Below are 21,485 nucleotides of genomic sequence, written 5' to 3'. Positions count from 1 at the left end.
GTATGAATGGGACCAGGGCATTTTTACAGATGTATAGAGACCTGTTATATTTCTTATCTTTACCCACATGGGCCACTGCAGGGAAATCAGCAAGCAGGATACTCAGCCAAGTGGTCACAATCCTAACAATCTCAGGCCGTACCATTCCAACCAGAGACTCAGGTAGTTGAACCAGAAATATAGAGTCCTCTGTTTTGTGCCGCTCCTTCGTAGTGGGTATGTTACCACGCCAAGTACAATGATATGTTTAGGTGGCAGTGGCAGTGATCTGGATGAAGTAGGCTTGATCAGCAGTTTGACTCCATTTGGTCTTATCAGAGATTGAGCTTTATGATGGGCATCTAAACGAGTAAGCCAGGCTGTCTAGTTTGTCACCACAATTTATTTCCATAGTTTGGATACCTAAAGAGGGCTAGGTATCGCCAGGCATGGTGGCTCACACCTGTAATCCCAGCACTTAGGGACCGAGGCAGGCGGATTGCCTGAGGTCAGGAATTTGAGACCATCCTGGCCAACATGGTGAAACCCTGTCTCTACTAAAAATACAAAAATTAACTGGGCAAGGTGACGCACGCCTGTAGTCCCAGCTACTCGGGAGGCTGAGGCAGGAGAATCACTTGAACCCGGGAGGCAGAGGTTGCAGTGAGCTGAGATCGCACCACTGCACTCCAGCCTGGGCGACAGAGCAAGACTCTGTCTCAAAATAAATAAATAAATAAATAAAAAGAGGGGGGTAGGTATCTTTGATCTGCCAGTTTGTAATCTCCAGATGACCAGGACACTGACAATAGTCAGTAAGAATATAACATACATGGTTGTTAGGAAGGAGTGTCATCCAAGGCAAGGGTGATAGCTTTTAATTCAGTCCATTGTCTGACTGGCCTTTATGGCAGTTAATCCGCCAGCATTGTTACTGGGGCTGGCTGACTGCTGCTGCCCATGGACACCTGTGTCAGGTTCCCAAAACCACTCCTAGGCTTGATGGTTCAATAGGAGGATTCACAGGACTCGGCATATGGTCGTATTCGTGGCCACGATTTACTACAGAGAAAAGACACAAAGCAAAATCAGCAAAGGGAAAAGGTGCATCAGGCAAAGTCCAGGGGAAACAGGCTCAGCTTCCAGAGTCCCCTCCCAGTAGAGTCAAACAGGATGTGCTTCATTCCTCCCGCAGTTAGTTGTGACAACATGTTTAAAATGTTTTCTACCAGGAAACTTCTTGAGGGACCTAGTGCCTGGGTTTTTACTGGGAGCTAGTCATGTGGGTACTTTTTGCCTAACATATCAAAATGGCAAACTCCCCAGCGCAAAGTGTGTATTCAGCAGAAACCATATTGTTTGCACAAACAGTTGAGGCACAGTGAACCACTGTTAGCAGTTAAGGTGGTGGGGACCCTCCTGAAATGCAAGTTCTCAGATGTCTGCCAAGGGCTAACCTTGGAAGCAGGCCTTTCAAAGGATAGGAGTCAGGCCGGCTGTGTTAACTCTTTTCTGTACAACACTATTAGCTTTTATATTAGCTGAATTATAATGGGCTAGGCTTGAGTATTTGGGGGAACCTGTGAATCGAGGGTCCTGTTGAGCCAGTGGCTTTGCTTTATGTGGCAGAGTGGGGGATGCGGTTTCCTCAGTGGGGTAGCTGCCACCCCTGCATGCCCAGCTGAAATGACGCATACCCCAAGGTTGCTTGCTGCAATCATTACCCTGATAAATGGCCCAGATCAAGAACAGCCACGGCCTTCCGTTCTTGGTTTATGCAGCAAGAAAACATGTGTGGATACTCAAGGCCATGGCAGATTGCCTTTCCCAGCAAGGGGTTACCCATGGAGATGCTTTATTGCTGTGATGCCAGTTCTTCTTGCTATGCAGGTCATAGTTGCCTCACTTAAACGCAGGAGGAGGGTGACAGCATAGGCCACAGAGAGAATGGGTGCCAGGATAAGTTGAGTCCAGCTTTATTGTAATGTACTCTACTTGGACATAACCACAGCAGCAACATACTTTCCTTTTTTTTTTTTTTTTTTTGAGACGTTCTCTCGCTCTGTCGCCCAGGCTGGAGTGCAGTGGCACAATCTCAGCTCACTGCAAGCTCCGCCTCCCGGGTTCACGCCGTTCTCCTGCCTCAGCCTCTCTGAGTAGCTGGGACTACAGGCGCCCGCCACCATGCCCGGCTAATTTTTTGTATTTTTAGTAGAGACGGGGTTTCACCGTGGTCTCGATCTCCTGACCTCGTGATCCACCCGCCTCGGCCTCCCAAAGTGCTGGGATTACAAGGGTGAGCCACCACGCCCAGCCTCATACTTTCCTTACATGTTGGCTGGGGACAGTTCTGAGATTTTCCTCACTTTTTGATATCCCGCGTGGACTTGTCCCTCGCACGAGCCCCGGATTTGCTCGGCTCCCCTCACGCACTCCCTCCATGCTGGTGAGAGTTCTGAGTTCTCCTACTTCTTATGTACCCATCACTAGAGTCAACTTGTATCAGGCTGTGTGCCGGCCACTGTCCCTGTCCAGGGGGCTGGCCCTGTCCCAGCTCCTCAGATGCTCATAGTCTGATGGGGAAGGCAGCAGGGAAATAGTTCTAATCCAGCGTAACTGTTATACTGGTAAGAAGCATAATGAGCTGTAGACCTCTGAGGCGTGCCTGACCCAGCCTTGGCAGGGAGGTGGTGGAGGCTGTGGGATGAGTTAGTTGCTGGGTGGACCAGCTGAGGCAAGGCCTTCCAGGCAGAGGGACAAACTTATGCAAAGGCTCAGATGCATACTACATTCATTCATTCAGCATCAAGTGAGTATCTATTGCATCTTGCCCCTTGGGGAAGCAGGCTAGCCCTGTTCTCCTGGGAGTGGCATTCTAGTTGGGGAAGACAGGCAGTCAATTTAAAAATATATAATGTGGTAGGTGGTGACAAGGGATGTGGAGAAAAAAGGCAGGGGAATGTGGTTAAGGAATGCCCAGGGTAAGGTGGGGGTACAGTTGCTATTTCACATAGCCTGGATACTGTCTTACTGAATTATCTGAAGGAGATGAGGGAACCATCTGTGTATCCCAAGGAAGAACATTCCAGGCTAAAGGAGCAGCAAGTGCAAAGACTGTGAGTTGGAAGCATATTTGGGGACTGGGGAGTGTGAGGAGATGGGGTCAGAGTTGTAGGCCTGATCCTGAGACCCTCAGAGGTCTTCACAAGGGCTTTGGCACCTACCCTGAGGGACCTGGAGAGCAGGGTAACAGGCTGTGACTTACCACTTTATATATATTATATATATATATATATTTTTTTAAGACGGAGTCTTGCTCTGTCCACACAGGCTGGAGTGCAGTGGTGCGATCTTGGCTCATTGCAAGCTCTGCCTCCCAGGTTCACACCATTCTCCTGCCTCAGCCTCCCCAGTAGCTGGGACTACAGGCGCCCGCCACCATGCCCGGCTAATTTTTTTGTATTTTTAGTAGAGATGGGGCTTCACCATGTTAGCCAGGATCGTCTCGATCTCCTGACCTCGTGATCTGCCCGCCTCGGCGTCCCAAAGTGCTGGGATTACAGGCGTGAGCCACCACTCCCGGCCGTTATTTATATATATATATTTTTAAGACGAAGTTTTGCTCTTGTTGCCCAGGCTGGAGTGCAATGGTGCGATCTTGGCTCACTACAACCTCCGCCTCCCGGATTCAAGCGATTCTCCTGCCTCAGCCTCCTGAGTAGTTAGGATTACAGGTGCAGACTTACCACTTTAAAGAAATCATCTGGCTGCTGTGTGGAGCATGGTCGGGGACCAGAAGCAGGGACACAGGTGTGGAGGCTGCTGTGCGCATCTGTGTGGCAGTTGATAGTGGCTTGAACCAGACGATGACAGTGGAGCTGCTGAGAAATGGTCAGATTCTGGTTCTCTTTTGGAAGTAGAGCCAGTGGTATTTGCTGAGGAAGCATATGTGGTGAGAGAGAGAGGAGCGTTAAGCATGACTAGAAGACTTTTGGCCTGAGTGTCTGGAAGAATGGGACTGTCATTTTTTCAAATCCTTGGAGAGGGAGGGTATTAAGAGTTTTTTTCTGCACCTGGTGAACATCGGAGTAAAGATGTCAAGGAGGTAGCTGGATATTTGACTCTATACTTCAGGGAGGAAGTAGAAGCTGGACCTATAAATGTGAGAGCCATGCCTATGTAGAAGGCACCAAAAGCCGTGAGACAGGACACAGTCATCTGGGGCATCGGGCAGATAGAGAAGCAGTCTGAGGACTGAGGCCTGGGATGGGGCTGGAGATTGAGGTTGAAGGACTGAGGAGGAAGCAGCAAGAACCCGCAGAAGGAGCAGTCAGCATGATGGTGGCCGACCTAAGAGTTTCCCAGAGGCCACACGAGGAAAGCGTTAGAGGAAGTAGGGAGGGAGCGATCGGCATGTCAGATGCTGCTGGGAGGTAAGGAAGGCGAGGACTGAGAATCGACTGCTGGACTGAGTAATGTTGAGGCTGCTGGTGGTCTTGATAAAAGCTGCTTTGAGGGGGTCCTGGGAACAAAGGATTGGATTTCCAGAGAATGAGAGGAAAGGAAGTGGATGTGGCAAGTGTAGACAGCCCTTTCGAAGAGTTTTCCTTTCAAAGAGAGCAGTCTAATGGGAGAATAGCTGGAGGACAATGTGGTTTCAAATGTCAGTCCCTTGGGAGAGACCACAGCAGGCTTGCACTATGTGGATGGGACTGATCCATTAGAGAGGGAGGAACTGATGAGGCCAGGGGCCAGGTTGCTGGAGCCTCATCTGGAGGAGGTGAGGAGGGGTGAGTTGTAGTGCTGGGGGAGGGCTTGGCCTTGTACAGAAGAGCAGATCCTTAACCTTGAACAGGAGGGCAGGCAGAGCATGTGGGCACAGAAGCAAATGGGTTGGTGGGTGTGGTGGTGGAGCCGTGGGGGTTGTCTCCTGCTACTTTCATCCTCTGTGAGATAGAAGGCAAGGTCATGGTCTGGGAGTGGGGAGCACGGAGGCTTGAGGAGAAGGTATGTGCAGGACAGCAGGAGGATGAGCGGACTAGGGAATGAGGCTGGATTGCCGGCAGCATGGAGGGCCTGCTCCTGGTTATGGTAGGGTTAAGGAGTTAGAGAAGATAGAAGGCGGTGGCCAGAGTGGCATGCTTGAGGCTATGGAGGATGTGGTTGTTGTCAGGGACAGGCAGAGCAGGGTAGCTTGAAGACAGCAGGAGATAAGGCTGGAGACGTAGCATGGGGTCCGGGCCCTTGAACAACAAGATTTGGAGTTTGGGGCTCTATCCTGGAGCCAGATGCATTTTCGCAGAGCAGACAATGAAGAGTGAATTTGGAATAGAGAGGAAATAAATTGATAACTAACCTAACAGTGAAGACAGCGGAGGCACAGGGAGATACAGTAATCAACCTGAGTTCTCATAGCCAGTAAGTGATGGAGTGAAGGTTCAAATACATGTGGTTTGCCTCTTGAGCCATGCTCTTAACCACAATGCTGTGTTGGCCATCAGCCTGCTGACCTGACCCAGGCTGGTCAGGTACAATCAGGGGTGGCCAGGGAAGATTCCTGGGGAGACATCTAAAGATAGACTCAAAAGATGACTAGGCACTTCCAGGCCTGGGTGGGAAGGGGACAGGGAAAGGATGGGTGTGTTTCTCTTCTGACCCAGCTAGGCTGGGCTGAGCCCACTGAGGCTGGAGGGGCTAAGATCTCTTGACTTGCCCTTGCCCAGCCAGAGTCAGAGAGGAATGGGGTCTCTATGGCCTAAGGGGTCTCCCAGCTCCCCGTCTTAAGTGGATCAGGATTCACTCACAGAGACAGGAGCAGAGTGTGGTAGGGAAGTACTAGGCAGGGAAGTGTGCAGCCTGCGAGGCTAGTCCTAGTTGGGCCTACCACATGCTGTGTGACTCACTTACCTTCTCTGGGCTACACTTCTGTGAATCCCCCCATCTTCCAAAGTCATGACTCAATCTAATCTGGTAGGCAGATTACTCCACAAGGTGGAGCTATTTGTTTGTTTTTAGTATCCACTTTGATCGGATCAAACATTTGTCACAATTGCCCTAGGAACAAATAAAAGGGTGTGTTTTACAGCACAGCTACCTGAGTTGTAAGCATAGTAAATCTTCACCTAACATCATCCATAGGTTCTTGGAAACTGTGACTTTAAGTGAATCTATGTATTACAAACCAATTTACCATAGGCTAATTGATATAAATAAGAGTTAAGTTACTACAGCATATTTCTGGTCAAAAAACCATTACCAGAATTTTTTTTTTTTTTTTTTTGAGACAAAGTCTCGCTGTGTCGCCCAGACTGGAGTGCAGTGGTACAATCTCAGCTCACTGCAGGTGATTCTTCTGTCTCAGCCTCCAAAGTAGCTGGGAATACAGGCGCCCATCACCACACCTGACTAATTTTTGTATTTTTTAGTAGAGACGAGGTTTTGCTATGTTGACCAGGCTGGTCTTGAACTCCTGACCTTAAGTGATCTGCCCACCTCAGCTTCTCAAAATGCTGGGATTATAGGCATGAGCCATGGCGCCCAACTCCAGTCTTCAAAATAAAAACCAAAACACTCTTAATATGAAACATTGAAATAAATGTGAACTATACATACATTTAAGAAAGATTCATCAAAACAAGTAAAATAATTATTTATCCATTTAGTCCCGTTCAGGGTCCAGCCTCTCCCAGCAACTCAGAGCATAAGGGAGGAACCAACCCTGGACAGGACGCCCTCCCATCACAGGGCACACTCACACATGCCTCCACAGTCAGACTGAGACAGTGTAGACATACCAGTGAACCCAGCATGCACATCTTTGGGATGTGGGAAGACATTGGAGTACCCAGAGAAAACCCACCAGAACATGGGGAGAATGTGCGGACTCCACACAGACAGTGGCCCTGGCCAGGAATCGATTGTTTTTTTTTTTTTTTCTCATCCACATTATAATGGCACGACCTTGAACTAAACCACATTATTCGAGGACCTGCTGTACTATTGTATTTCCTATTCCAACGTGGCTTGCTCATTCATTGAAAAAACACATATTGAGTGCTCTTGAAAAGCCAGGAAGACTCTGTGCTAAGGCCTTGTGGCAGAGGACACTATCCTCCTACCCTCATGGAATGTGCTGTCTGGGAGGGCGATGGGCACAAGAAAGAAGGAATCAGCACAAAGTTGAAGGGAGCACACCACCAGGAGCAGCCCCTCAGGGAGTCAGGGCAGGTCTGGAGGGCAGTGTGTCAGCTGAGCCCGAGCTAGTGTGGCAGAGGGGTGGGTGTTGGAAAGAGCGTTCTGGGCCTCAGCCATAGCATGCCTGGAAGTGAGAGGGTACAGGGAATCCAAGAACATAAAGGTGGGGGGATATGAGGTAGGAACAGAGAGGCGGACGGGGTGGACCTGCAGATACACCATGTGGAACTTTGTCTTGTCAGTCATGGAGAGCCATGGAAGCTGGAATGTGACATGAACAGATTTACATTTTGAAAAGATCCATCCGGCACAGTGGCTCGTGCCTGTAATCCCAACACTTTGGGAGGCTGAGGCGGATGGATCACGTGAAGTCAAGAGTTTGAGACCAGCCTGGCCAACATAGCGCAACCCTGTCTCTACTAAAAATACAAAAATTAGCCAGGTGTGGTGGTGGGTGTTTGTAATCTCAGCTACTTGGGAGGCTGAGGCAGTAGAATCGGTTGAACCCGGGAGGCGGAGGTTGCAGTGAGCCAAGATTGCACTACTGCACTCCAGCCTGAGCGACAGAGCAAGACCTCTGTCTAAAAAAAAGAAAAGAAAAGATCCAACTGCAGTGAGGAGAATGGCTTGAGAGGGACCAAAGGGGATGTGGAAAGGCCTTGGGAGGCCCCTAGAGTCATCCAGCAGAGAGATGGGGGTGGTGATGGGGGCAGCAATAGTAGAGACAGAGAAGTGGATGGGTTTGAGAGAGATTTAGGGCTTGAAATTAGCCAGGCCTTGGTGATGGACCCGAGGAGGGAGAGGGAATGCCGGGTGCAGGTAGGGCTCCTCGGTTTCTGCTCTGCTGCTCATCAGAACAGGGACTCTGGGAAGAGGGAACCATACTGAGTCTAGGGTGCATTTGGGACATCCTAAAGGAGGTCTCAGACAGGCATTTGGAAATGGAGATGCAAGTTTGAGGGGTAACTAACCACACAGGCCAACAGAAGCTATGAGTTAGACGAGACAGTCTGGGGAGAGAGGAGGGAGGACAGCCAAGGGCCTGGGTTGCAGTTGAAGAATGCCACCCCCCACCGCCGATGAAGTCATCATCCTCCACCCCCCACTTGCCCTGTCGTCTGTGACTCTGGCAGACTTTCCTCCTCTCCTCCTGAAGGGTGCAGCAGGTGTGGGGCTCCCGGGTCTGTGGTGGTCTCAGCCACTCTATCCCCTCACCCTGGAGGAGTCTGTGTTGTTTCTCAGATGCCCCATGTAGGTTCCCACCTCAGCACCCGTCCCTCCACCTAGAATACCCTTCCCTTTCCTCACGCTGTTGGTTTGGCAAACTCCTGCTTATCTTCCAACACCCACTCAGCAGTTCTCCCAAACCCATTTCACTGTCTCCATGTCTGGGGCAGGGCCTGTGTCCAGGGAACCTTCCTATTCCCACACCCCGCTGGTGGCCTAGCTCAGAGCAGGCTCTTTGCTGCCACAGACTAAGTCAGACTGCTCTTCTCTTCCCTTCAGTTCATTCCCAGCACTGACCCTTTCCAGAAGGCCTTGAGAGAAGAAGAGAAACGCCGAAAGAAAGAGGAGAAGCGGAAAGAGATCCGAAAAGGCCCAAGGATCTCCAGATCCCAGTCTGAGTTATAGCCCTGGAGCAGCTCAGGGCTCAAGGGGCCACGAGGAGGCAGGTCGGGAGGAAGAAGAGCTGGAGGTGTGGTTGTGGTGGAGAGCACCAGCCAGCCCCTTCCAGAAGGGGAGGCCACATTTGCCTGGCCCCCTGGAGCTGGGTCTGAGCCCCAGCTGAAGGGACTGAGCCTCAGATGGCTGGATTTTCTCTCAGGGGCCTCTTACTGAAGGGGCCCTCAGAGGACTTTATGCTGGAAATATGACCCAGTGCAGACTGCTGGGGGAGGCAGGAGGATGCCTGCCCATACCCTGTTGGTGGCTAAAGACCTCTGGCCAGCTGGCTTCCGCTCTTGGTGGGGAAGCAGCAGAACTAGGTTCTGAGCCACGGGTCATGCTGCCACCCTGCTGCTGGCCCCACTGTGTCACAGAGCTGCCTGGCACAGGTCCCAACCCCTCTGCAGAGACACAATAAAAGCCAGCAGACCCTTTGGACCGACCAAGGCTGGTGAGGGCACTGTGAGGGGACCAGGTCCCCTCAGGGATGTAGAAACAGCTTGGAGGATGCCTCTGCCCCACCAGGAGGGGCCCCAGGCCCTGGCGGGGCAGGGAAGCAAGGGGCTTGGCTTGGGCCTCCTGTTCCTACCCCATCACTGCCCTTGACAAAGGATTGGTGTTGGGAAAGGACCTGGAAGTGCCCTGGGACCTGGGAAACATTTAGCTCAAGAAGACCTTGGAGCAGCATGATTTCTGTCCTCAGATGTCTGGGGACAGTCATTGAGCAAGCACAGGGAAGTCAGCTTGTTCTCTCCGGCAGCGCTGGAAGACAGTCAACTTGTGGGTGGGGGGCTGCAGGGAGACAGGCCGCAGCCCTGCAGGAGGTCGTGCTCTGCAATGGCTGCCCTAAGCTGCATGGGTCAGACAGCTTCCCGTCTCGGGAGGCCACAGGGCAGGGAAGCTGCAGAGGGCATGTGGCCCTGGATAGGGCAGCTGCCCTTCACTCATGCCCCTCCCAAGCAGAGGAGGGAAGGGCTTTAGTGAGAATGCTGGCTCTGCCTCTTTGACCTTGCCAAGTCAGGATCTGCCTCTTAAAGGAGCAGAGAAAACCATCCCAGATCCCCTCGACACCGAGTCCCCTACCACAGACAGAGCCCAAGTGAGATCTGAGTCTTAGCCCTTCAGATTTGCTGACTGGCCTTGGCCCACCTCTCCCTGTGCTGCAGCTTCATTGGCAAAATGAATTTGATGGTATCTGTATCCCCTGCCCAGCCCTAACCTGTTTCTCTGAGGTTGGCCTCCCTACAGGGCTGCAGCAGCAAAGGGAAGCCAAGCCTTACCGAGGCCTCATGGAAGGGCCCAGAACATCCTGCACCCATCAGTTACTTGGAAGTAAGGAGACAAGAAGCAGCTGGAAGAGAGTTGGGTGTGGGGGCTGGGAGGAGTGCTAGAGAAATTTCCCCATCAGAACTGCACCAGCCACCTGGGCCCCTCACTGGGCAGTGGAGGCAGGGCAGTGTGGTGGGACTGACGCAACAGACCTAGCTCCGTCTCCACCCTGCCCTTCTCAGGTTGTGTGACCCCAGCCACATGGACACCCGAGTCTGTGAACTAAAGGGCTGGGCCACGGCATTAACAGTGGAGGGTGTCCAGGTTCTTGGTGTCTTGAACAAAGAATTGGGCAAAATGCACAAAGCAAGGAAGGAATGAAGGGTTTTACTGAGAATGAAAGTATACTCCACAGCGTGGGAGAGGGCCTGAGCATAGGGACTCAAGGGGCCCATTACAGAATTTTTGGGAGTAAATACCCCCTAGAGGATTCCATTGGTTACTTGAGGTACACCCTATGTAAATGGAAAGGATGAAGTAAATTTACAAATTCATTTACAGCATATACCCTATGGGGAGGATATTTCCTGTTATAGCTGAAGCGTGAATTGGCCTTATGTTCCCTGCCTCCAGACCCTATTTTCCTGCATCAATGGGAAAGAGTCAGATTCACTGGCTCAGCTGTTTAACCTGTCCTGGTGCCAGCAGCCGGAGTTGGGGGTCAGGACCAGCCCACAAGCTCTTCCCTGCCGGGAGGACCAGGCCAATCGCTGTCCTCTTCATGCTGGAGAGTGGTTGTAGTTGCTGACTTAGCAGAGAAGGTGCTTAGCTTTCCCCTTAACTGGAGAAAAAACTTTCTAAGAACCAGGCCTGCTTGGCAGCAGACCTAGCTTTCTTGAGGTGGCAGGGAGGTTAAAGGATACCTCAGGACAGTCAGCGGTGGATCCAGCTTCGGCTGGAGGTTCGTTCTACTGAATAACTTCTACGGGCTCTGTCATTAGCAGGATTTGTATAATTTGAAGCAGAGCTGGGCAACTGCAGAGCAATGGGGAAGGCAGCCCAGTGTGGTGGCAAGACCTGGGCAACTTGGGACCAGCCTGGGCTGTCTCTTGCCAGCTGTTGTTATCAGAACCAGGCTTTTCACACTCAGATCCTTGGGCCCCCCCATCTCAGAATGCCCAGTGGTTGAAAGGATGAAACCTGGAATTTAAGTGACTTCTCAGTGATGTGTGCCCTTCTCTGATGGTTCCTTGTTCATCCCATATATTTACTAACTGCCTGCTGTATGCAGAGCCAAAGAGTGGGGCCTGGTCTTAACTATCTCCTCATCTGCCCCTTCTGGCACCTCCTTCCTCCTGGGCTCTTTCCTCTAATACTGTCATCCTCTCTCCATCCTGGTTAATCCTGTCCTTTCTGCCCTCAAATGGGCAGCTTCAAAGAAACAAATAGAACTACTCCACTCGCTCCCTCTCTCCCTCCCTTTATGCCACTGTTGATTGTTATAGTCACTTGCTCCAGGAAGTCCACTTTCTGAGTCTTACTGCAGACAGAGCCCACCCCCCTGACCTGTAAAGGCCCTAGGGCACATGTTTGTCCAGCCGCCTCTTGCAGCTGGGATTGTTAGGTCACTATAGCACTACCAACTGCATATACCACGGTGGGAGTCGTGCTGGTGGCGGTAGTGGTCACAGGTACCGGGGCAGCAGTGAAGGGGTGGCTCTAATGCCAAGTCCAGTGACCAGTGCCAGGGTGCCCAGTGGTGGCAACAGTGGTGTTTTCAGTGTGATCTTGGACAATTGCTCCTGTCTACTCAGCTGCTAGGCCCAGTCTTTGGAACCATTGGGGAGTCTGTGAGCTCCCTGGTATCCTTTAAGGCAGCGTTTTCCAGCAGTGGCACTATTAACGTTTGGGGCTAGATAATTGGGGTGTGTGTGTGTGTGTGTGTGTGTGTGTGTGTGTGTGGAGGGCTGTCCTGTGCGTTGTAGGCTATTTTAGCAGCATCCCTGGCCTCTCCCTACCAGGTGCCTGTAGTGGTCCCCCAGTTATGACAACCAAAAATGTTTCCAGACATTGCCAGATGTCCACTGGGAGGGAAAACCTCCCTAGTCCACAGCCCTTCTCCTTATTCCAGTCCCACATCTTCCTCCCCTTCCCCATCACTGTCCTCAGAGAGATGCTGTTGACAGCTCCTTGAGGTGATTCTCTCAGGCTTGTTGTTGTAGTTCTCTGCTGTCAAGTCTGAGCCTACTGTCTCTTCCAGATTCTTCTTTCCTCACCTGCCCCCATTTGCATGAAGTTTTTTATGGAGCTGTTTCTATTTTCTTTTTGGGCAGCCATACTCTCTAAGACCTAAAAGCTGAATACTCACCCTGTTATTACCTGATAATTCTCATCGCTTATGTTTCCAAAACTAAACTTGTTATTTCCCTCTCTAACCCCATCTCTGTGTCAAACAGTGGAGTACATGCTTTTGGTTAATCCAATTGGAAGGCTTCCTAGAGGAAGTAATATCTGAACTGAATCCTGAAAGATTAGGGGAAGAGGAAGAAAAGGACAGGTGCTGTGGACAAAAGGGGAAAGTGTCAGAGGAAGTACATGAAAAACCATATATAAAATTCTCTTCTGTGACCTGTAGCAGGTGCCCAATCCATGGTAGATATCGAAACATAGTGGTTACCCAGTCTAATCCATCCCTTTTCTTTCTTTTCTTTTTTTTTTTTTTTTTTTGAGACAAGTCTCACCCTGTTGCCTGCCTGGAGTGCAGTGGTGCAATCTCGGCTCACTGCAACCCCCGCCTCCCGGGTTCAAGTGATTCTTCTGCCTCAGCCTCCTGAGTAGCTAGGACTACAGGCGCTTGCCACCACGACCAGCTAATTTTTGTATTTTCAGTAGAGATGGGTTTCACCATATTGGCCAGGATGGTCTCGATCTCTTGACTTCGTGATCTGCCTGCCTCGGCCTCCTAAAGTGCTGGGATTACAGGCATAAGCAACCGCGCCCGGCTATCCATCCCTTTTCAGATGAAGAGCTCAGGTCCTGAGGAGTGACTTGTCAAAAGCTGCCCTACCTCTCAGAGCCAGCCCTTGTCCTCCTGCTAGCCAGAGCAAGGTACCACCTGGAAGAGATGTTCAGTTACATGGGATCCAGGGCCAGAGGGAAAATGTCAGTGCTTCCTGAGGTTCGGGTCCAGCCACCATTTTTCCACCATTTCTACTGAGCCTTCACTTGTACCCCTTCAGTCCACTTGGTGAGGCATCACGGCCTCTGGGCAGGTTCAGTGGGGTACTATGGGAACAGGTGCTGTGTGCCACCTCTGGAGGGAGTTACTGAGGTTCTGGGTTGTGGGGGGTGCCCTGGGCCAGAGTGAGTTGTATGGGAGTTGTTGCTGAATCCCCCTAGAGTACCAGTCACACACCAGTGTGAGGGGCCTTGCAAGAGCCACTGGGCAGCATAGTTGAAGGTGGCACCTTCCTGCTTAGTGCTGGGTCCAGAGCAGGGTTTAGTTTTCTGTGTCTTTCAGGGTGAGACTGGTGTATTCTATACCAGCCTCCCTGTGTGTGAACAATGACGAGAACAATCTTATCTTGTTTTCCCAAAAAATAAGACACTTTCTCATTAGTTATACACGTTCATTATAAAACGTAATTTAAGCAATACTGAAATGCCAAAAAGAAAGTAAAATTCACCCCAAATCTCACTACTTCTGTAACTATGTCTGACAGCCAGCTGTTGGGTCTTCCATCGTTTTTAACCTTCAGGTGAGCACACAGATCCTTATTTTTTCTTTCTTTTTTTTTTTTTTTTTGAGATGGAGCCTCCTTTTGTTGCCCAGGCTGGAGTGCAATGGCGCGATCTCTGCCCACCGCAACTTCTGCCTCCCGGGTTCAAGCGATTCTCCTGCCTCAGCTTCCTGAGTAGCTGGGATTACAGGCATGCACCATCACGCCTGGCTAATTTTTGTATTTTTAGTAGAGACGGGGTTTCACCAAGCTGGCCAAGCTGGTCTCGAACTCCCGACCTCAGGCAATCCGCCCACCTCAGCCTCCCAAAGTGCTGGGATTACAGGCGTGAGCCACCGTGCCCAGCCACTCTTTTTATTTTTTCTTTCTTTCTTTTTTTTTTTTTTTTCAGACAGAGTTTTGCTCTGTCTCCCAGGCTGCAGTGCAGTGGCATGATCTCAGCTCACTGCAGCCTCTATCTCCCAGGTTCCGGCAATTCTCCTACCGGTTAGCTGGGATTACAGGCATGCGCCACCACACCCGGCTAATTTTTGTATTTTTAGTAGAGACGGCGTTTCACCATGTTGGTCAGGCTGGTCTCCAACTCCTGACCTCAAATGATCTGCGCACCTCGGCCTCCTAAAGTGCTGGGATTACCAGCGTGAGCCACCGCGCCCGGCCAGATCCTTATTTTTTCAATTGCAATACAGCAGTATGCAAGGCACTTACTGTATGCCAAAGCTTATTCCGAGAGCTGGCTACCAGCAGCTCCTCCTGCCTTGAGACCTTTGTCCATGTCATCATTTCCCCTTTGGCTATAACAGCTGCAGTTCTCTCATAATTTTAGGTTTCATCTTAAATGTCACTTCTTTGGAGTCTTCTTGACAGCACAAGTCAGGGCCCTTGTTAGTTTCATCACATCCATTACCTTTTCTTGATCACTTGTACCATCATCTGTAATTTATTTTTATGTTTAATATAGGTGTGGGATTTCTGATTCTTTTTTTGCTAGACTGGAAGCTCTCAGAGGGCAGGAACCATTTGTTTCCCTGCCACAGAGATGTTCAATAAATATTGTCAATTGAATGTGCAAATAATCTCACTTAACCACAGCTATGAGGGATGCTATTTTATCCCCATTTTAGAGATGACGAAACTGAGGCTTAGAACAATTAAACAGCCCAAGGTCACACAGTGAATTAGTGGATCCATGTGTCTGCCTCCACACAGCCTGTGTGTTCTTAATTATTGATCACTAAGCAACAGCTGCCTCTCACAAACTGGCAGGAAACTTACTTTTCCCTTTTATCAATATATTGTGAACGCCTTTTCTTGCTAATAAATATACGTTTGTGTGCGTAATTTTTAACGGTCCCATGGTATTCCATCGTGTGGATGTAATTTACATATTCATTTCCTTATTCTCACTTCTTCCTAGTTACAGACCTTCTTTAAGCACTTGTAATTTTTATTCCTTAGGATAAATTCCTAGAAGTTTACAACACGACCAGCTGCAAGATGGGGCAGTGAGGTGCTTGAAGAAGTGGGTGGGCTGCGCTTCAGAATCCCGGTGGAACTTTTTCAAAAAACTCGTGCCCGGGGCCCCCCCTCTCAGGAGGCCATCGGTGGGCCTGGGCACTGGCGTGGTTTTCAGGTCCTCAGTGGTTCCGAAGTGCCAGAGATTGAGGACCACTGGAGTAAGCGCGAGGTCACGGCGGGTGCAAGGCAGAAGACGTAAAATCCTGACCGCCCTGGGACAATTTGCAACCCTGTCAAGCCTCCGTGCCCGCCTTTGTAAGGAGGCTGGGAGAAGCGGGACTTGGATGACCTGGACTCCCGTCCCGATCGCTGGGGTCCAGGTTTGACTCCGCTGGCTTTCTCAGGTGGGCAGGGCGGGGGTAGGCAGCTGGGAAGATGACGTAATGTGCTCCCAGCCAGGGCTGGAGGCGGCCAGCGGTCGCAGGTGGAGGATGGCCTGTTAACCCTTCACTCCCAGGCCAGTGGACGGACTTGCGTGTGGCGCAGATCCAACGGAGAAGGCAGCGGCTCCTTTAAACAAGGCGGAGAAGGTTAAGATGATGACCGTACGGTTACTCCAGGCATTCGCTCCGAGGCCGCGGGGGGAGGGACCTCACTATGCAAATCAGAGCTGCTGATCGATGACGCGCCATCACCCCACGCGCCGCCTCGCTCGCCCATTGGCTGAGATGAGCCTGGTCCCATTGACAACAAACAGGGGGGCGCGCGGCCTGGAGGCGGGGCCGCAGGGGGCGCGGGCTGGGGCGGGAGAATCCCGCCCCGCCTTTTCCGTGCGGCGCCCGGGCGCAACGCAAACATGGCGGCGGGTGGCACCCGTCGGTGAGGCGGTACCGGGCGGGGGTTGTCGGGTGTCATGGGCGGTGGCGACGGCACCGCCCCCGCGTCTCCCTGAGCGGGACGGCAGGGGGGCTTCTGCGCTGAGCCGGGCGATGGACGAGAGCGGCGAGCTGGGCGGTCTGGAGACCATGGAGACCCTCACGGAGCTGGGCGACGAGCTGACCCTGGGGGACATAGACGGTGAGTGGTGGGTGGGTGGGAGTGCGGGGGCCGCGCGGGGAGGAAGGGGTTACGGCGGCGCGCCCGGGTGCGCGTGCGCCCTCCCCCCGACAGCCCCGGCTCGCGCGGGAAGAACCCCGTGCGCACGGTCCCCCCGGAGGTCCCCAACCCTTCCGGCGCTGCGAGCGTGAGCCCGGCCCAGCCGCGCAGCTCCGGGAGGCCGTGGGATCTGGGGCGCCGCGGGGCCGAAAGCGGCGCGAGGGTCGCGGGTTCCAGAGCGCGGGGCCAGGGACGTCGCGGGGGCGTCTCAGGGTGCGGCCTAAGGAGAGCGTGTGGCCGCCGCCTCCCTCGCGCGCCCACACGCGGTTTCCGTGGTCCGCTCTCCCGCCGCCCGCGACCGCGCGTCGCACCTGTCACTCCCTGCCCGGCCGCGGGGCCGGCTTTGGGATTCCCGGGGCCCAGCCCCCAGTCTCCGCGCCCGGAATCCCTGGGCTTCTCAAGATTGACCAACGGCTAGGTCTCCGGGTGCTCCGCGAAACTTTGGGTAGCGACTGCAGAAGCAAGTTGCTGATGAAGAGAGCAGTGGCGGCGGAGTGTGGACGCATCTCTCCGGGATGGAGACCCGGGCGCTCCTGCTGTCACGCTGCAAAGGGAATTGAGCAGAAGGAATTTTGAGTTGTGGCCCCTCGGGTACGGGCTGGGGAGCGGGTGGCCTTTGTTCCGGCGCCTTAACAGCGGAGTGGAAGAGCTGGTAGGAGCCCAGGGATCCACTCTTAAAATACTAATTTTGCGACCACGGGAACCACGATTTGGAGAGGGTCAGCGGCTTGCTCAAGGTCACCCAGCTGGTTAGAGCCTAGTTCTTGCAGTTCCTGGGCCAGTATTGGTTTTTTTATACCGGTCCTTTCAAGAAAGAGTCCAGTTGACTAGGCTAGTAATCTTATTAACTCGATAGTTGCACTCTTATGTTTAGGCCCCAAAATGCTTTGTATTATTTCACTTCTTGCTCACAACAATCCTGTGAGATATTCTTATTACCCCTATTTTAATACGGTAATTAAATAAGCCGAGGCCAGGAGATGTTGACTTATCTAAGGCCACTCACCTTAGAGAGCTTAGGCAGAAACACAGGTGCATTGTACTTTTCGGTTTTCAGAATGCTTTCATGTCCAGGATCTCACTACAGCCTTGCAGGCATGTGTGATGGCTACATCCCCGTTGTGCAGATGAAGAAACAGAAGCAGCAGAAGATTCTCTTTTGGGGGAAGAGATAAATGCAGCAGCTAATTGAAAAGGATCTGTTTGCCATTTTCCCATTTTGCGTTTGTAATATTTCTCCCCTTGGTTTGTCCTTGATTTCTATTTTGGTCATGTGGGCAGTGTGATAAGACCCTTAATTGAAGCCCCAGTTCTAACCACAGACTCTTTACTAAGTGCTTCTAAATACAGAAATGGGTTAACAAATGGGGGATGGGGTAGGTGGGGGTTGGGAACATAGCAAGGGCAGCTAACATGTTTTGAGAACTTCTGGGCCAGACGGTGTTAAACAGTTATACACGTTAATGTTCTCAATCCTTCTAACAACCCTGTCACGTAGAGAGAACTGTTATACTAGTCATCTCCCTCTCACACATCCTGAAAGTGAGGCCCAGGGCGGTTCATTAATTTACTGAAAATTACACAGCCAGTAGAAAGTACTGTATGTCTATAGCTGCCTACCTGCAAGGGCACAGAAAGAAATTCATGTGCATTTTGCATTCCTATTCCATGATCAATTCCTATTTGTCTTATTTTATCTAATTTTTAAATTTAAATTTTTATTTAGTTATTTTTTGAGACAGGGTCTCATTCTGTCACCCAGCCTGGAATGCAGTGGCACAATCACAGCTCACTGCAGCCTTGACCTTCTGGGCTCAAGCAATCCTCCCACCTCAGCCTCCCAAGTAGCTGGGACCACAGATGCATGCCACCACGCCCAGCGAATTTTTTGAATTTTGTAGAGATGAGGTCTCACTATGATGCCAGGCATAAACTCTTAGGCTCAAACGATCCTCCTGCCTCAGCCTCCCAAAGTGCTAGGATTACAGGTGTGAGCCACCTAAATGTTTTTTTGGTTTTTTTTGTTTTTTTTTTTTCCGAGACGGAGTTTCCCTACTGTTGCCCAGGCTGGAGTGCAATGGCGCAATCTCGGCTCACCGCAACCTCCACCTCCCGAGTTCAAGCGATTCTCCTGTCTCAGCCTCCCAAGTAGCTGGGATTACAGGCATGCGCCACCACGCCCAGCTAATTTTGTATTTTTAGTAGAGACAGGGTTTCTCCATATTGGTTGGGTTGGTCTTGAACTCCCAACCTCAGGTGATCCACCCACCTTGGCCTCCCAATGTGCTGAGATTACAGGCATGAGCCACCGCGCCTGGCCGAGCCACCTAATTTTTTTTAGAGACAGTGTCTGGCTGTTGCCCAGGCTGGAGTGCAGTGGCACAATCATAGCTCACTGCAGCCTTGAACTCTTGGGCTTAAGCAATCCTCCCAGCTCAGCTTCCCGAGTAGTTAGGACTAAGGCATGTGCCACCACACCTAGCTAATTTATATATATATAGTAGGGCCAGTCTCACTGTGTTGCCCAGGCTAGTCTCGAACTTCCGGGCACATGCAGTCCTCCTGTCTTGGCCTCCCAAATTGCTGGGATTACTGGCATAAGCCACTATACCCAACCCTGTCTCAATTTGTAATGAGTTTAAATTACCTAGTGGTTAATACTGTCTTTATCCCCACAGATTTCTGAATAAAATGGAAACTACCACCTTCTGGAAACTACCACAGTGGTTCATTGGCTTCCTAGGTCCCTTAGGTTTGATCCCAGTGGAAGATTCCACTTCTCTGTCCTTCCAGAAGACCTGGTTTATAACAGTGCATAAGGCTTTTTCTCAAAATAGTTGTGTACCGCACAAGGAAGAGGTGTGGCTGTTTTGTCACAGGAGACCTAGGGGCCAGGTTTGGGAAAAGTGGTTCCATGTCTTCAGTTGATCAACAAGTATTCAAGTGCTGGCTGTGGTTTCTGAGCTGTAAGGAATCATGAAAGATAGCATAGAATTTTATGGCTTCATGGAGCTTGAGATGAGAAACTCTAGTGCCAGTATGGAACAGCTTAAAATTGCACAGCGCAACAAGTGAAAGTCAGCAGTGAGGGTAGCTTGGTAAAGGCTGGCTTACCAGGAAGACCACACCAAAGAGGTAGCTCTTGACCTGGGCCTTGGAGGACAAAAAGAGTTGGGCAGGCTGAAGTTCAGTGGTCTGAAGATAAAATTATCCCTTGATTCTCACCCCTGTGTTCCCCTTACTGAATGTTAGCTCCTTGAGGCAGGGACCTTCGTTTCATTCCCACTGAATTCTTTGAACCTAGAACAGTGCCTGGCACAGTGAGAGTGCCCATTAAATATTTGTGGAATGCCTGAGTGATCCAGTGATCTTGGGCTGGGCAGGATACTAATTGTCCTGGACATGGTTTGGAGTTGGATTAGATCAAGGATAGCCAGCCTGGATGCTTCTAGGAGCCGGTCAGGTGAGGAAGGGGAGAGGCAGGGTGAGTACATTTACTTCCTTTGTATATGTATGGTGGGGATAAGGGGTAGATGCAACCTAGAGAGCCTCCAGGAGGTGCAGGCAGGCAAGGATCCATTCCAAAATGTCTGCTGTGTTCCAGTCCATTGGTACCCTTCAAGGATATGGGCTCAGGGAGGCCACATTCATTTACTCATTCAACACATCTCTTGAATGGCTTCTAAGTATTCATGATGGACAAAGGATAACTTGAGCGAGACAGATGATGTGTCTTCTCTCTCAGGAAGCTAACATTCTTGATGGAGGAAATACAAGTTGAGTAAAATAAATGAACAGTTTAGGCAGGGCACTGTGAACAAAATAAAATTGGGCCATAGTATAGAGTGTGACTGGGCTAGCCTACTTAGATTTGGAAGTCCAGGGAGGCTTCTTGGACGAGAGGTATCCGTGTCTGTTTTTCAAGAGATGCCCAAGTCTGAATTTTTATTTGAAATACCCAGATTTTTGGCCGGGCACAGTGGCTCATGCCTGTAATCCCAACACTTTGGGAGGCTGAGGTGGGTGGATCACAAGGTCAGGAGTTCAAGACCAGCCTAGCCAATACGGTGAAACCCCATCTCTACTAAAAATACAAAAATTAGCCAGGCATGGCGGTACACGCCTGTGTTCCCAGCTACCCGGGAGGCAGAGACAGGAGAATCACTTGAACCTGGGAGGCAGAGGTTGCAGTAAGCTGAGATCATGCCACTGCACTCCAGCCTAGGCAACAGAATGAGACTACATCTAAAAAAAAAAGAAAAAAATACTGGACACGGTGGCTCACACCTATAATCCCAGCACTTTGGGAGGCCTAGGTGGGTGGATCACCTGAGGTTGGGAGTTTGAGACCAGCCTGACCAACATGGAGAAACCCCGTCTCTACTAAAAATAAAAAATTAGCCAGGCCTGGTGGCGCATGCCTGTAATCCCAGCTACTCAGGAGGCTAAGGCAGGAGAATTGCTTGAACCCGGGAGGCAGAGGTTGCAGTGAGCCGAGATCGTGCCATTGCACTCCAGCCTGGGCAACAAGAGCAAGACTCTGTCTCAAAAAAAAAGAAGAAATATCCAGATTTTTATATGTTGGCTCATTTTAAAAAAAAAAAAAAGAAAACATACTATAGGCACCTAATAAAGCATGTGTGCTAATTGATCTCTGGGGTCTTGTACTACTGCAGAACGTCCTATTGTCCCAGGCCCCCAGGTTTCCCATAATAGAGTAAGTCTACCATTTCATTTTGTGCTGTATATCTCTATTTTGAGAAAGGGCCTCATGCGCCATTACACACCAGGTCTTCTGGAAGGGCAGCAAGGTGGGATCCTCTTCCACTGGGATCAGGAAAGGAACAGTCATGGAGGTGACCTTTTTGCTGGGTCCAAATAGATGGGTGGCAGGAGCAGCCTGACAAGTATGTGGGAGGAATTAGAACAAGCTGCCTTTGGAAATGAAAGGTTACTAGAGATTTCTTGGAATATAGTGTGTGTGAGGAAACAGTAGAAGATGAGATCTGAGAGGTGAGGTGGAGC

The 21,485-nt window shown here is 50.9% G+C and overlaps 2 protein-coding genes across 6 annotated transcripts in view; both read left to right on the top strand.

The window, feature by feature from the left end:
- CCDC134 (coiled-coil domain containing 134) overlaps positions 1-15,188 on the top strand; it is a 32,336-nt gene extending 17,148 nt beyond the window's left edge. For 2 of the 4 annotated variants that reach the window (XR_010117026.1, XR_010117025.1), the window contains 2 exons: positions 3,616-3,789; positions 8,680-8,799. Coding sequence is in view for 2 of the 4 variants with exons in the window: in XM_055253102.2 (XP_055109077.1) it covers positions 8,680-8,805 (126 nt within the window). In the remaining 2 variants the exon portion in view is untranslated. Of the gene's footprint in view, positions 1-3,615; positions 3,790-8,679 lie in introns of all 4 variants that reach the window. The other 2 variants (XM_055253102.2, XM_063623033.1) reach the window with 1 other exon arrangement.
- Positions 15,189-15,964: 776 nt separating this feature from the next.
- Positions 15,965-21,485, top strand: part of SREBF2 (sterol regulatory element binding transcription factor 2) — a 75,241-nt gene continuing 69,720 nt past the window's right edge. Inside the window, exon 1 of one of the 2 annotated variants that reach the window (XM_055253039.2) lies at positions 15,965-16,382. In XM_055253039.2, the coding sequence (XP_055109014.2) occupies positions 15,986-16,382 (397 nt within the window). In that variant the 5' untranslated portion in view covers positions 15,965-15,985. The remainder of the gene's footprint in view (positions 16,383-21,485) is intronic. The other variant, XM_063622892.1, reaches the window with a different exon arrangement.

This window comes from Symphalangus syndactylus, chromosome 18, assembly GCF_028878055.3.
Source record: "Symphalangus syndactylus isolate Jambi chromosome 18, NHGRI_mSymSyn1-v2.1_pri, whole genome shotgun sequence".
In the NCBI taxonomy this organism is placed as follows: Eukaryota; Metazoa; Chordata; class Mammalia; order Primates; family Hylobatidae; genus Symphalangus; species Symphalangus syndactylus.
Note: the sequence above shows the minus strand (reverse complement) of the source record. Positions and strands in the feature narration are given on the sequence as shown.